This window comes from Sciurus carolinensis, chromosome 3, assembly GCF_902686445.1.
Source record: "Sciurus carolinensis chromosome 3, mSciCar1.2, whole genome shotgun sequence".
In the NCBI taxonomy this organism is placed as follows: domain Eukaryota; kingdom Metazoa; phylum Chordata; class Mammalia; order Rodentia; family Sciuridae; genus Sciurus; species Sciurus carolinensis.
This window is the reverse complement of record NC_062215.1, coordinates 110,623,775-110,637,753: the sequence shown is the minus strand read 5'-3', so window position 1 is coordinate 110,637,753 and position 13,979 is coordinate 110,623,775. Positions and strand designations below refer to the sequence as shown.

General features: G+C 38.2%; 1 protein-coding gene across 1 annotated transcript in view; it reads left to right on the top strand.

The window, feature by feature from the left end:
- Window positions 1-13,979, top strand: part of Pla2r1 (phospholipase A2 receptor 1) — a 120,628-nt gene that overhangs the window by 19,913 nt on the left and 86,736 nt on the right. The window contains 3 exon segments of the mRNA XM_047546299.1: window positions 8,625-8,798; window positions 12,177-12,290; window positions 12,731-12,874. Of these exon segments, the coding sequence (XP_047402255.1) occupies window positions 8,625-8,798; window positions 12,177-12,290; window positions 12,731-12,874 (432 nt within the window).

The window sequence follows — 13,979 nt, the reverse complement described above, 5'->3', positions numbered from 1 at the left end:
ATTTCATGCCTCCTTCCCCTCCTTAATGAAATGAAACGAACAAATTTAAAATGAAAGCAAATTGAAGAGATTAAGTCCAAAGAATCTGATTTACAAATTATCTGTAGAATTGTTTTCTAATCTAAGAGCCAGTACAGCTTAGTAAATAAGAAAGAGTATAGGCTTTGAAGTCTCATAAACCAAGACTGGAGTCCTGTTTCCTCCCAACAGTGAGATTTTGAGAAGCTCCCTCTGTCTCTCTGAGTTTCAGATTCCTTGGTCATAAAATGGAGATAATAGCACTACCTATTAGAGTTACTGTATGGATTCAATTAGTTGATCTACCTGAGGGATTTACAGTACCTGGCACACAGTAAAGCACTCATAGGGATTGGCTGCCACTCCTGCCACCATCATTATCAAACTTAATTTATCTTTTCAGCATACTGGTTTTTCCTCTTTATTGCCCATCAACAAGCACTAGGCTAGGCATGGTGGTGAATACCAAGAGTTTTAGAACTTTGGATCCTCTCTTCATAGACCTTGGCATCTAGACCCAAGGTATGATAGACAGGTTGGCTCTATGCCAGAAAATGCAGACTATATTTGATATGATGCTCTAGAATCACCTGAGATATAGTTAAAAATGCAAGTGCTTGCTCTTCTCCCAAAGATGCAGGGCGTCCAGGATGCAGGACTCAAGTATCTGCATTTTTGACAGGTGCCTCAGGTGATCCTGAAGCAGGTAATTCATCATCAGACAATTCATAGTAGGCAGGTAATTCCATGCAACATACATCTATGAACAGGGTGACATTAGGAGTGTTAACAACGAATATGGTATAGGCTATTAAACAAATCCAAGTAGAGATCTTAGTGTGGGGTTAGAAGTTCCAGAAGCCCACTGGTGGTATTAACCCCCTAGCTGCTGATGAGAATGAAGAGGTGCAGGGAAGTCTGGAGTAGCAGGGTGCTTAGGACAGTAGCTATTCAACAAGCATACAGCATTTCATCATTTAATAAGTGTCAGATCACCAGCCTTCTCCATCTGAATCTAAATGTGGATACATAGGTGTATATGCAAGTAATCCCTGCACATTCTGGATTCCTGAACTAGACGTCACATTACTTGCATTATCTTCTCTATTTCTACCTCCAGTAGATGTCATTAAAACCAAATAAACAAACCAATACTAATACAATTAACACATATTTCACATGGACATAATAGTGGGGACTTTAAAAAAAGAAGAACTATAGTATTCTCTTTAAGGTTCTCAGAAGAGCCCTGCCACCACCCTCTGTCACTTAGAACCAATTACAACTTCCCTAGTAGGAGCCTGGGTTTTGTGGGGCTCAGGGCTTTCCACTCCCCAGACTATTTGCTCAGCTTCCTACAGCCCAGAACCTTCCTCCACTTGACAGACTGCCAGATTCCAGTTCTCCCAACCTTTACCACAACCACCAGAGAGCATGTTTATTTGTAGTGCTGAACTGCAGTCCCAGTTTTCTTCCTTTCTTCTTACTTTTGGTTCCTGGTGGCTAACATAACATAACTCAAAATGATGTGTCAGAGACTGAAATCTGAGCAAGCTGGTAGCTCTTTCCATGGGGTCAACAAGTGGATGGGACTGAGAGAAAAGGAATAAAGGTTCATCCTTCTGGATTTCATCTCACATTTCTCACGTGGAAATCTTTTTTTTTATGATGCTGCCTTTAGAAAAAGTTGATTGTAAGTGCTTTAAATTTAAAACAAATTTAATACTAAACACACACACTCTCTCTCTCACACACACACATACCTCACAGTGAAAGATGTGATTAAATACCTTCAGGAATAAGCATGATGCCTAGGAATCTCTCTGGGTTTGTTCAGAATCATTTGGGGTCATGCTTGTTCTCTTGGGGTTACATACCCTACACAGCTGGAGCGTCATAGTTTGAGATATTTTTAGAATTCCAATCTCTGGAATGATCTGATTGCCCTTGAACTTTATTCAGTTGATATAATTTTGACGAGTAACTTGAATGACATACAGAGCACATTGGTACCAATGTCAGTGTATAATTGCCAACTTCACCCGAGCCTTCAACATAGAACAGCAAAGCTATTATGTTTCTCTCCATCAAAGTGAAAAACTTTTGCACTTCAAAGGACACTATCAAGACTCTTGAAAGAAGGGCTGGGGATGTGGCTCAGTGGTAAAGCACTTGTCTAGCATGCTCAAGGCCCTGAGTTCCATTCCCAGCACTGAAAAACTAATGGAGGAAAATGAGATGACAGCCCACAAAAGGGGAGAAAATATTTGCAAATATTTTCATAGAAGAAATGGAAAACATTTCCTATGGAAAATATTTGCAAATATTATGTGTCTTACAAGGAACTTATATCTAGAATATAAAAAGAATTCTTACAAGTTAACAATAAAAATAAAAACAAATAATTCCATTTAAAAATAGGTGAAGTATCTGAATGGACACTTTTCCAAAGATTTAAAAATGGCTAATAAACACATGAAAAGATACTCAACATCACTAGCTATCAGGAAAATTCAAACACAAATCAAAGTGAGACACCATTTCACACCCACTAGGAAGACTACAATCAAAAAGAGATAATAACAAATGCTAGTGAAGATGTAGAAAAATTGGAACCTCATCCACTTCTGGTAGGATTGTAAAGGATATAGCTTTTTGTAACACAACCTATAAATTCCTCAAAAGAGAAAATATAGATCACTGGTTGCTCACAGTAGCGTAGCAAGCTGGCGGGTGAGTCAGACCACCTGCACCGCGGAGGTAGCCAGTGGGCACCCAACCCGCCTGCCTTGTGGAGCTAGGTGGCAGGCAGCCAACCCGCCCAACCACCAGGCCGAAGACAGACACCATCACTGAGCGACCCCACCTGACCACCACACCGAGGTCTGTCGCCATCACAGAGCAAGCTGGCAGACCAGCCAGCCCACCTGCATCGCGGAGCTAGCCAGAGGCTTCTTTACAGGCTGGTGCAGGCATTTCGAATTATTTCTGAGGGTGTGGCCATCATCATTGGAAGGGCAGCTCCTTTCCTGAGACACCTACAGGAGGCTAGAGGACCTTTGACAAGACCCAGGAGTCAAGAAGAGGAGGTATTGAGAGATTGGGGTCCAACTCAGAGGTGCTGGGTGAGTCTCTCCCACTGGTCAGGCTCCCCGGATGGGGCAGTAGTCCCGAAACACAGGGAACTTCGTGGAGTAGAGTGACCCAGTGAGACTCCCCTGCTGGAGCCGAGAACCCAGTCAACCAGGAGCATTGCAGAGGAGGGCAGCACAGCGAGAGGCTTCGACACAGATTGAGGGTCCAAGGCCCAGGCCGTAGCTCCGGTCCCCAGAGAATGTAGCAGAGGAGGGCTGCTCAGAGAGGGAGTCCCTCGCAGGGCCAGGATCCCCAGCCCAGGTGGTAGGTCAGGACTCCTGGGAACATCACAGAGGAGGCTTCCCAGTCCAGGTGGTAGTTCTGGACGGAAGGAAACTGCTCAGAGGAGAGCTGCCCAGCGAAACTTCCCCACCGGGTGAGTCTTCCCCGCTGGGTGAGGCTTTCCCACCAGGGCAGTAGAACCAGACACAGGCCCAGACCAGACATGCCCTAGTCTGCAGTCTTGTCCCCCTTTGGCTGACCATCAGTCAACAAGTGGAGGCGCCTCTGCCCATTGACAGGGAATATACCCCATCTGAAGGCCACCACCCCTACAGGGGCAGCTTCCTAGTGGAGCACCGCATTATCAAGTTCCTCCAGGACTTCAGGCTACTGAAGGCTAAGAGGTGAGTTATTGGAAATCTACAGAGAAAATATTAGTCAATAGAGGAAATCTGCAATATCCCAGAGTTCCACTACTAGAGGGGTAGATACCTGAGCAATATGAGAAAACAAGGGAAGAAAATGTCCCAAACAAACCTAGATGGTATAGCGATAAAATCCAATGACAGCATGGCAGAAGAAATGTCAGAAAGGGTGTTCAGAATGTACATAATTATAACAATCAGAGAAGCAAACGAGGAGATGAAAGAGCAAATGCAGGCATTGAATGTTCGCACCAATCGACAATTAAAAGAGCAAATACAGGAAGCAAAAGATCATTTCAATAAAGAGTTAGAGATATTGAAAAAATCCAAACAGAAATCCTTGAAATGAAGGAAACAATAAGCCAAATTAAAAACTCCATAGAAAGCATAACCAATAGACAGAACACCTGGAAGACAAAACCTCAGATATTGAAGACAAAATATTTAATCTTGAAAACAAAGTTGACCAAACAGAGGAAGATGGTGAGAAATCATGAACAGAATCTACAAGAATTATGGGATATCATGAAAAGGCCAAATTTAAGACTTATTAGGATTGAGGAAGGCTCAGAAAAACAAACCAAAGGAATGAATAGTCTATTCGATGAAATAATATCAGAAAACTTCCCAAATCTGAAGAATGAAATGGAAAATCAAGTACAAGAGGCTTATAGGACTCCAAATACACAAAATTACAACAGACCCACACCAAGACACATTATAATGAAAATACCTAACATACAAAATAAAGACAGAATTTTAAAGGCTGCGAGAGAAAAGAATCAAATTACATTCAGGGGAAAACCAATAAGAATATCAGCAGATTTTTCAATCCAGACCCTAAAAGCTAGAAAGGCCTGGAACAACATTTTTCAAGCCCTGAAAGAAAATGGATGCCAACCAAGAATCTTATACCCAGCAAAACTTACCTTCAGATTTGATGATGAAATAAAATTCCTCCATGATAAACAAAAGCTAAAAGAATTTACAAAAAGAAAGCCGGCATTACAGAACATTCTCCGCAAAATATTCCATGAAGAGAAAATATAAAGTTACCTATGACTCTGCGATTTCAGTACTAGGTATATAATCAGGAGAAATGAAAACATGCCCACACAAAGCTTGTACTTAGATGCTCATAGCAGCAATATTCATAATAACCCCAAAGTAGAAGCAATACAAATGTCTGCCAACTGATGAACACATAAATATAGTATGATATAACCATATCGTGGAAATCACTGGGCAGTAAAAGAAAAGAAGTACTGGTACATGTTACAATGAAGATGACTCTTGAAATATTGTGCTAAGTGACTGAAATCAGTCACAAAGACCACATATTGTATAATTCCATTATACGAATTGTCCAAAATAGTCAAATCTGTAGAGACAAACTAGATTCATGGTTGTTGTGGGGCTGGGGGTATAGAGGAAGATTGAATGGGAGGTGGGAGTGACTGCCAATGGGTACTGGGTTTCTTTTTGACATGATGAACTTGGTCTAAAATTGATGATGTTGGGCTGGGGATGTAGCTCAGTGGTACTTGTCCAGCATGCATGAGGCCCTGAGTTCAATCCCCAGTACAGCAAAAATAAATAAATAAATAAATAAAATTGATGGAGTTTATGGTTGTACAATGCTTTGAATATACAAAAAAAAAAAAAAAAACCAATGGATTGTAAAGTGTTTTTGTTTGTTTGTTTTGATTGAACCCAGGGCCTTGTGCATGCTAGTAAAGCACTCTACCAACTGAGCTATATCCCCTGCCTCCCGATTGTAAAGTTCTAATGGGTGAATCATAAGGTATATGAATTATATTTTGATAAAAATGTTTTTAGATAAATGGGAAATAAAGAATTGTAGATCAAATGTGTATTAAAGTATGTGACTGGTGGAGAGAGAGAAAAGGCAGTGACTGGGATAGGGAGGCCAAGGTAAGGAGATTTTTGTAGTTGTTGTTTGTTTCCTGCTTTTTAAAGATGAGAGATGCTGAACCATCTATGAATGCATCTGTAAATAATCTACAAAGAGGTTTAAAGTACAGGAAAGTGGGTGACTGGGGAGGCCATGTGGTCTTTCAGAAGACAGAAAGAAGTACAGTCTAGATCAAGGATGCATAGACTGGCCTTTTATAGATATAAAGCACATTGTTTGATTAGGTGATGGGAGAAAAGGAGAGAAATCAATCTATTGCAAATATTTTGACTCAAGTTTCTCTATCCAATAACTTTGAGAATTGGCACAGATAATCCAAAACCGAGAAAGCCTAACATCAACTGAGCCATGTGATGTGCAACACAGACACGATCACCTGCAAGCCTTTAACATTAACTGTTGAATATGTAAGTCCAGGCAGATTACTACAAAAGGCCATATTGAAAGGGCAAGACTAACACTTGGGGGGAAAAAATGGAAATGAGATCAACTGAAGTGCCCTGCAGACTTTTTCTTGTCATGTATTTGGCTGTGGCCTGAGGCTTATAATCAGGATTCATTGCCAAGTCTTTCTCCACGGCAGCAGATGAAAGGCAGATACCCACTCCCAGGATTGACCCTCCTCTCTTCTCAGATCTCCCTTTCTAACATTCAACCACTTGAACCTGCCCTCCTTCGGAAGGGTTTTGAATTTTTTTCCTTTAAGACAATGTTTCCTAATGTTTGCTTCATAGAGCATCTGCCTTGGAAACCAGGGACATGTTTTAAAGGAATGTTCCTAAATCCTGCCCTAGACCAACTGATTCAGCATCTCTGAGACTGACAATCTACATTTAAAAAAAAAAAAAAAAAATCTGGCTACATGAATCTACTGCATCCTAAAACTGTAAACACTTCCCTGCTCACCCTTCATGGTCTCAGCTGACGCGCTGGATGAACATGGCGGAACTAAGCTCTAAAAAACGCTGAGGATGCTGTGCATCTCAGGGAAGGCCTTGCATTTTAACAGAAGACAGTCTCTAAGGATTCCATCTCGACGGGGAAATTTCAACCACCAGGGCAAGGTGGTTACTGAAATTTCCCTCCCTCTTTTCCTTTCCTTTCTCATCCTTTTTTCTATTTTGTTTTGTGATAGCCTTGCCTCTACCCACCTCAGTCTTGGACCCTTCCATAAATTCATGTATCAGTCAGGAAATGCTAAAGACAACCTGAGATTTATATGTGATTTAATAACTTCAGATTAACTCAGTTATTTCTGGGGAATGTATGTTGTAACCAAACGTGAAAACAAACTTTCTACATTCCCCAAGGGAACCACCTAACTAAGGATGGGAAAAAGAAACTAAAAGACTTTCACCATCAAATAAGTTTGAAGAATACTGAATTAAAATTACTCTTAACTATAACACTTTTAAGTCTTTAACATGCTGATATACACTGGGAATTTCCCAGGGGATGCTGATGTGCATTATGGCCTGGTTCTACTTGGGGAGCCTCCTGAAGTTTCTTACTTTGAGGACCAACTTTGGTAAAGGATGTTCTAGATTATAGCAGGTAGCCTGTCCATCAGCTACATTCATGCTATAGAATGGATCACATTTTCTACATTCTAAAATTCTTTGGCTGCTTACTCCAATTTGGGGCTTATTTTAATATTTTAGCAAAAGCAGTCTTCGTTTTCTGTTATTTCAAGAAACTTCAGATTTCAGATCCACATTTCATACTTCATGAAATTTACTTGCAAGCATACTATGCAATGTTTGACCAATATCTTACAAATGGATTTTGCTTGTATTCCTCTTGGCTGAAATAACTATTTAAATATCAATGTTCCTGTGTGTGATGTTTATTTGAAAATTTGTGTTCACTATTGGCTCATGTAAACACTTTATTCTCTTTGTTCCAATTAGCGCTTTGGTATTTAGGGAGAAAAGTTTTTGAAATAACATTTGTGTCTGTTTCCAATACACGTTTAAATTCACACAGCTTTTGATGTATTGCTGTAAATAACTACTTATCAAAGAATACAGGTGTTATTTTTACCAATGTTTCACTTTTATTTCCTTCCCTTAAAACTAGTTTCTATTATTTTCCTTGAAAGTATCAGAGCTTCTCTACTGATAATTTCTTGAGTTTCCTTAGGTAAATCTTGAACAAGTTTAACTAGAAGACATCAATGAAATAGCCACACAGATCTTCAGCATACAGACCTAATCAAGAATAGATAAGGCACTGAAGTTTTAGAGGTTGCAAGTTGAAAACATTCCATTCAAAAGCATCTTAGAAATATATGTCTGTATAGATAAAATAAGACCGTAGTGAGTGTTTTGTTTTTTTTTTTATTGTAAACAAATGGGATACATGTTTTTTCTCTGTCTGTACATGGCGTAAAGGCATACCATTTGTGTAATCATAAATTTACATAGGGTAATGTTGTTTGATTCATTCTGCCATTTTTTCCCTTCCCCCCCTCCCCTCCCACCCTTCCCCTCCATCTATACAGTCCTTCCTTCCTTCATTCCTGCCCCCCTCCCTAAACCCAACTCCAACCCCAACACTAACCCTTCCCACCCCCCATTATGTGTCATCATCCACTTATTAGCAATATCATTCTTCCTTTGTTTTTTTGAGATTGGCTTATCTCACTTAGCATGATATTCTCCAGTTTCCTCCATTTGCCTGCAAATGCCATAATTTTATCGTTCTTTATGGCTGAGTAATATTCCATTGTATATATATACCACATTTTCTTTATCCATTCATCAATTGAAGGACATCTAGGTTGGTTCCACAATCTGGCAATTGTGAACTGAGCAGCTATGAACATTGATGTGGCTGTATCTCTGTAATATGTGTAGTGAGTGTTTTAAATGAACTTTTTTTTTCAGCCTCTGCACAGATAGGTTGTGATGCTGTCTTGGAGAAGGACCTCAATTCACATATTTGCTACCAATTCAACCTGCTTTCATTTCTCTCTTGGAGTGAGGCACATTCTTCATGCCAGATGCAAGGAGGTGCTTTATTAAGTATTGTGGATGAAAGTGAAGAAAATTTCATAAGAAGTAAGTAGGTGGATGATGCACATCGTTATGGGTATGATAAAATGACTATTGTTAAGTTATATTCATATATGCAGGAATATGTTCTGAAAAAGGTTTCTTAAAAAACGTTTTATTTTCATGATGAAGACCAAACTCTCAACCAGAATTTTTACGTGAATGTTGGGCCATTCCATTTGGCACTCAGTAATGTCTTTCTTATATTTCCCCCATGAAGAAGAGAATTTAAGACCACAGCAAAGGACCCAGAAGAGTTGCAGCTCTAACAAGTGAATAGAGCAACTACTATCAATTCTTGCTCTTTCAATTAGTCATTCAATTTTCATTTATAAATTATTAAGCAGTCTAATAACAGTTTATCTATCACACACTGCATGCAGGTACATCCTAGGCTTTCTGGTAGATGCCAAAGAATAAGTTCTTTTATTTACATTTTAGTGGGAAAAGCAAAAGCACATACATGTGAACTAACAGTATAAGACAACAATATAAAATGTCAAAGGAATTGTAATAACAAGCTGAGACTGTATTTCACCCATTCCATAAACCATATTTTTACTTCTTTATAGATTAAATGTGTTTGGGAAACTCTTTAAAAATGTTTGGAAACATTAAAAAGTGTGGCAAAATTAGTCACTTTCATTAAAAGCTTTTGACACCAATTCAACCTGAATTTTGAAAGAAATTCAAAATTTCTTTCTAAAATTTTATTACACATGTAGGACAATGAAAATAATTTTTTTTTAAATCAGCTATACAAAAAGAAAAGCAAATGAAAAATTGCCTGTAGTTCTACAAACCAGAGTTAACCATGTTCTTTTGCAAAAACATATAAATGCATGTGATAGACATAGCATATACAAAAAAATGGCATTGTATGAAAATATGGGGCAGTTATTGCACAGTGTATAAGTGAAGGGACCAGAGAGACACCTACCTGGGATTGAATCCTGCCTCTACTACTTACTAACAAAGTTACCCAAGCAACTTGTTTAACTGCCCTGTGCCTCAATTCCTCCCCTATCTAGAGGAAATAATAGTAGTACCTACTTCTTGGTGTAGTTTACATCTTATCATGCAGGTGAAGTCTTAGAAAAGTGCCTGGCATGCATAAAAAATACTCAGTGTAAGTTAACCATTTAACAACTCTGCACACGGTTGGGTAATCTGCCTTTTTTATTTGCCTGCCTGTAGTAAACATGTGTCCATGTCTATAAATATATAGAATACATCATAATTTTTAATGATTACCTAGTAGTGTAGATTAGCAGTAATATATTGATGTAATCTCCTCTTAGGAATAGAAAAAATTATTTTATTTATTTACTTATTTGTTGCAATTATAAACCATCCCTGCACATTCCATTGTTCATAGTTCCACAATTATTTCTCTGTAAGTTTATAGAAGTAGATTCCCTGAATGGAAGAGGAGACACACTTAAAAGCTTTTGAAAGTCAGTAACATTTTCCAGAAGAATTGTAACACATGGATAAACAGTGCATGCCTGTCCTTCCCCCAGATTTGAGTGAAAACACCAATTTCCAAAATCATTACTAACCTGCACTGTTTTTTATATAAAAACTTGTACACCATTTATGAATTACAGTTGTTATCTATCTTAACTGCAAGGATCTCTCATGAGAAGATTTGAACTTATGCATTATGAACTTGAATAACAATTTTTGGAAATAAAATGTCAGGGTCTTTGATTTATATACCTCAATCCTACAATGAGATTTTGGAAATTGTTTAGGAAAACAGAAGTCTATTCATAATGACAGAAATTCATTCTAATTAACCTATTTTTTAATGATGAGAATAATCTGATGTTTCTTGCCAGTCACAGGTGAACATTAACTATGGTAATAGGGAATTATCAAGCTGTCATGTATGCCAAGCAATATCCACAGGAGTTTAGGTTTGAGTTTATTATTATAATATTGAGGGTCAATTTAGTTGTAAAGATGAATAGACAGGTTTTTTGAACTTTAAACATAGATCATAAATTGCACGATGATTTTGTGTGTGTTGATAAAGCAATTACACAATGGATATTCAAAATAAGCCTAAGAATGATTAATATTTTAATTTGATTATTTTAAAATATCACTTGGCACTTACTTGGATATAAATTATGGAAATTTCTCCCAGTTTGGTCATGCATCTTTCAATTCACTTCTTGTCATCATGAAACCTGTTAAGACCTGTTAATGGTCATAGAGTACTATTGAAAGGAATAATTAAATCAGCATTAGGAAGAGATTCCATGTCCAGTCACTGAGGATGCTGCAGACTTGCTATGTGAATACCCTGACCTCATAACTTGGATAATTATAAACCATGAGTTGCTGTGTGCAGTGGGTAGCCACAGGAGCCACAGAGCCAGCCTGCCATAAAACTGTCTCTGGCCTAGGTAGTGAGAGCAGCCTCAAGTTTATACTGTGTTTTAGTCAGCTTTTTTGATACTGTGACCAAAGGACCTGACAAGAATGATTTTAGGAGGAAAAGTTTATTTGGGGGCTCACCGTTTCAGAGGTCCCAGTCTACAGATGACTGACTCCATTCTTCAGAGCTCAAATTGAAGAAGAACATCATGGTGGAAGGGTGTGGCAGAGGAAAGCAGCTGGGGACACGGCTCCAGGAAGCAGAGAGAGAGTTCTGCTCAACCCGGACACAATATATACCCAAAAGGCATGCCCCAGGGACCCACCTCCTCCAGCCACACCCTCCCTGCCTAGACTACCACCCAGTTAATCCTTATCAGGAATCAATGCACTGATTAGTTTAAGGCTCTCATAACCCAATCATTTCGCCTCTAAACTTTCTTGCACTGTCTCATACATAAGCTCTTCCACATGGCTTTAGTCCACACCTGCTGGAGATCTCTCTGGATGCTCTCTGGTCCCTTGGATTTTGCTGTTTCTTTTGGCCACACATTTCTGATCAGCTCTCTCTGCCCTGCTGTGCTTCAGCACACCTTTTTAAATTTAAAAATTTGCCTCCATTGCCTTTCTGGGAGTGGCCCTGAACACTTCCTCCCCTACCCTCTAAAAGTCTTAAGTGTATGAGCCCTGTGAAAATAAGATGGCTTCAGATTCTTAATAGTGCCCCCCTGGGTACATTGACAACCTTTGAAGGGCAACATTTTTGGATGCTTGAATGAAGCACTGACAGCTAAGAAGAAGTCTTCTTAGCTGTCAGCGCACCTTAGGAGTTTGCTAGGTTTCTGCAGATAGTGGAAGCATCAGAGTGGGTTTTAGTAGCACCTAAACCCCTTCCTATTAACTAAGATTGATTGATGACTCCATGAACCAGGAATGGGAAAATCAGAAAGAAGTGGAACAATAAAAACTTTTTTAATTCCATAATTTTCTTTTCAGAGCACATGAGTGGTAAAGCCATAGAAATATGGACAGGTTTGAATCAGCTGGATGAAAACGCTGGCTGGCAGTGGTCTGATGGAACCCCACTCACCTATCTGAACTGGAACACAGGTACCCACAGGGTTTACTTACCTTTGACATGTGACATCATTCTGGGGCCTTAAACAGGAGCATTTCCCATGTAGATATAAGACTTTATTCTCAAAGTGGTTTATAAATATTTTTTAGCCGGACTAAATATCCTCTAATGCAAGCTTTTCCAGACAGGTAGAGGCCAGCTAAGGCTGCAGGAGACTGTGGGTCAGAGCCAAGATTCCATCTGCTGTTTTAGAAATAACAACACTACAAAACCAATTACTCTAAAACTTACTTTAAAGTAAAATTGGCTCTTCTGCCATCATTGGGAAATCACTTAATTGTCATGTGTGAACTTTAACTGCAAAATCATAACATCTAATAGGCTTTGCTATCTGTGAGAAGTATCCCCTGATGCTAAAATTGCATTTCAGTGTGTATTAAACTCACTTGACACACACACATTGTATTTTCAGAGACAAATGTTGATCCATTCGTTGAATATCGCTGTGGAGTATTTAATGCATTTATGTCAAATGCCTGGAGGAGTAGGGACTGTGAGTTCACCTTGCCTTACATATGTAAAAAATATCTAAACCACACTGATCATGAAATAGTTGGTAAGTGTTTTAAGTTGTTCTTACATGTTGTTAACTCGTCCTCTAAATACACTCAAATTCCTCTATTTTTGCTTATTCATAATTTAAATTTAACTAAAGCTGCTCTATAGTTATATGAATAAAAATGTGTCTCTAGGTAATATCTGTAATTCTAAAAGCACAATGAATCTAACAGATGTATTTAGGTTTTTACTAAAAGCTGAAACAACCAGAGCACTGCAAACATTTTCTTCCTCTTTTTTAAAAATTTGCATTCATTATCATTCTGCATTAGATGTGTGCTCCCTTTGCTACTCTAGATTTGAGTTTTATTTATGGTTCCCCTGGAAATTAAACATACAAGAAAATAATTTTATAAAATTATTTACTTCATTAATTTTTTATTTTGTTAATTTTTAATTGCCACTTAATTATACATATTTATGAGATAGGATGTTACGTTTCAATACATGTATGCATTGCATAATGAGTAGATTGGGATAATTAGTTTATCCTTTATTTCAAATGCTTATCATTTCTTTGTAGTGAGAACATTCAAAATCCCTCTTCTGGCTATTTTGAAATATACAACACATTATTTTTAACTGTAGTCACCCTACTCTGCAGCAGAACCCCTATTTAATTATAACTTTACACCCTTCTTGATTTTGTACCACATTCTGTATCTCTTGTTAGTAACACCCTCCCACTACAACAACAACAAAAAAAAATTGGTATAATTAAGACTTAAATAATACCAAATTACAATATAGTCCAATTGTTTCTGTCTTTAAGGTCTATTACCTCTTTTAGTTCTTGTGGGAATTAATGTCTTAACTCAAAAGTAGAGATAAAAACATAACCATTTTTAAAAGAATCATTAAAAGAATAATTAGAAACAACTCTACATTTTAAAAAGGCTCAAATGTTATGTTTAAATATTGCCCCTTACAATCAGGTTTTAACTGTTATTCTCTTTTAAATAGCTCAGCCTGCGAATAATGTAGAATAGGATAGGGGTAGAGACAGGGAGAGAAGCAGCCTGTAGTTTTTTTCCCCATAGGAATTTTTCCATTATTTCAAGAATTTGCTAAAAATGCTACCAACTGTTATCGTCCTTTTCCCT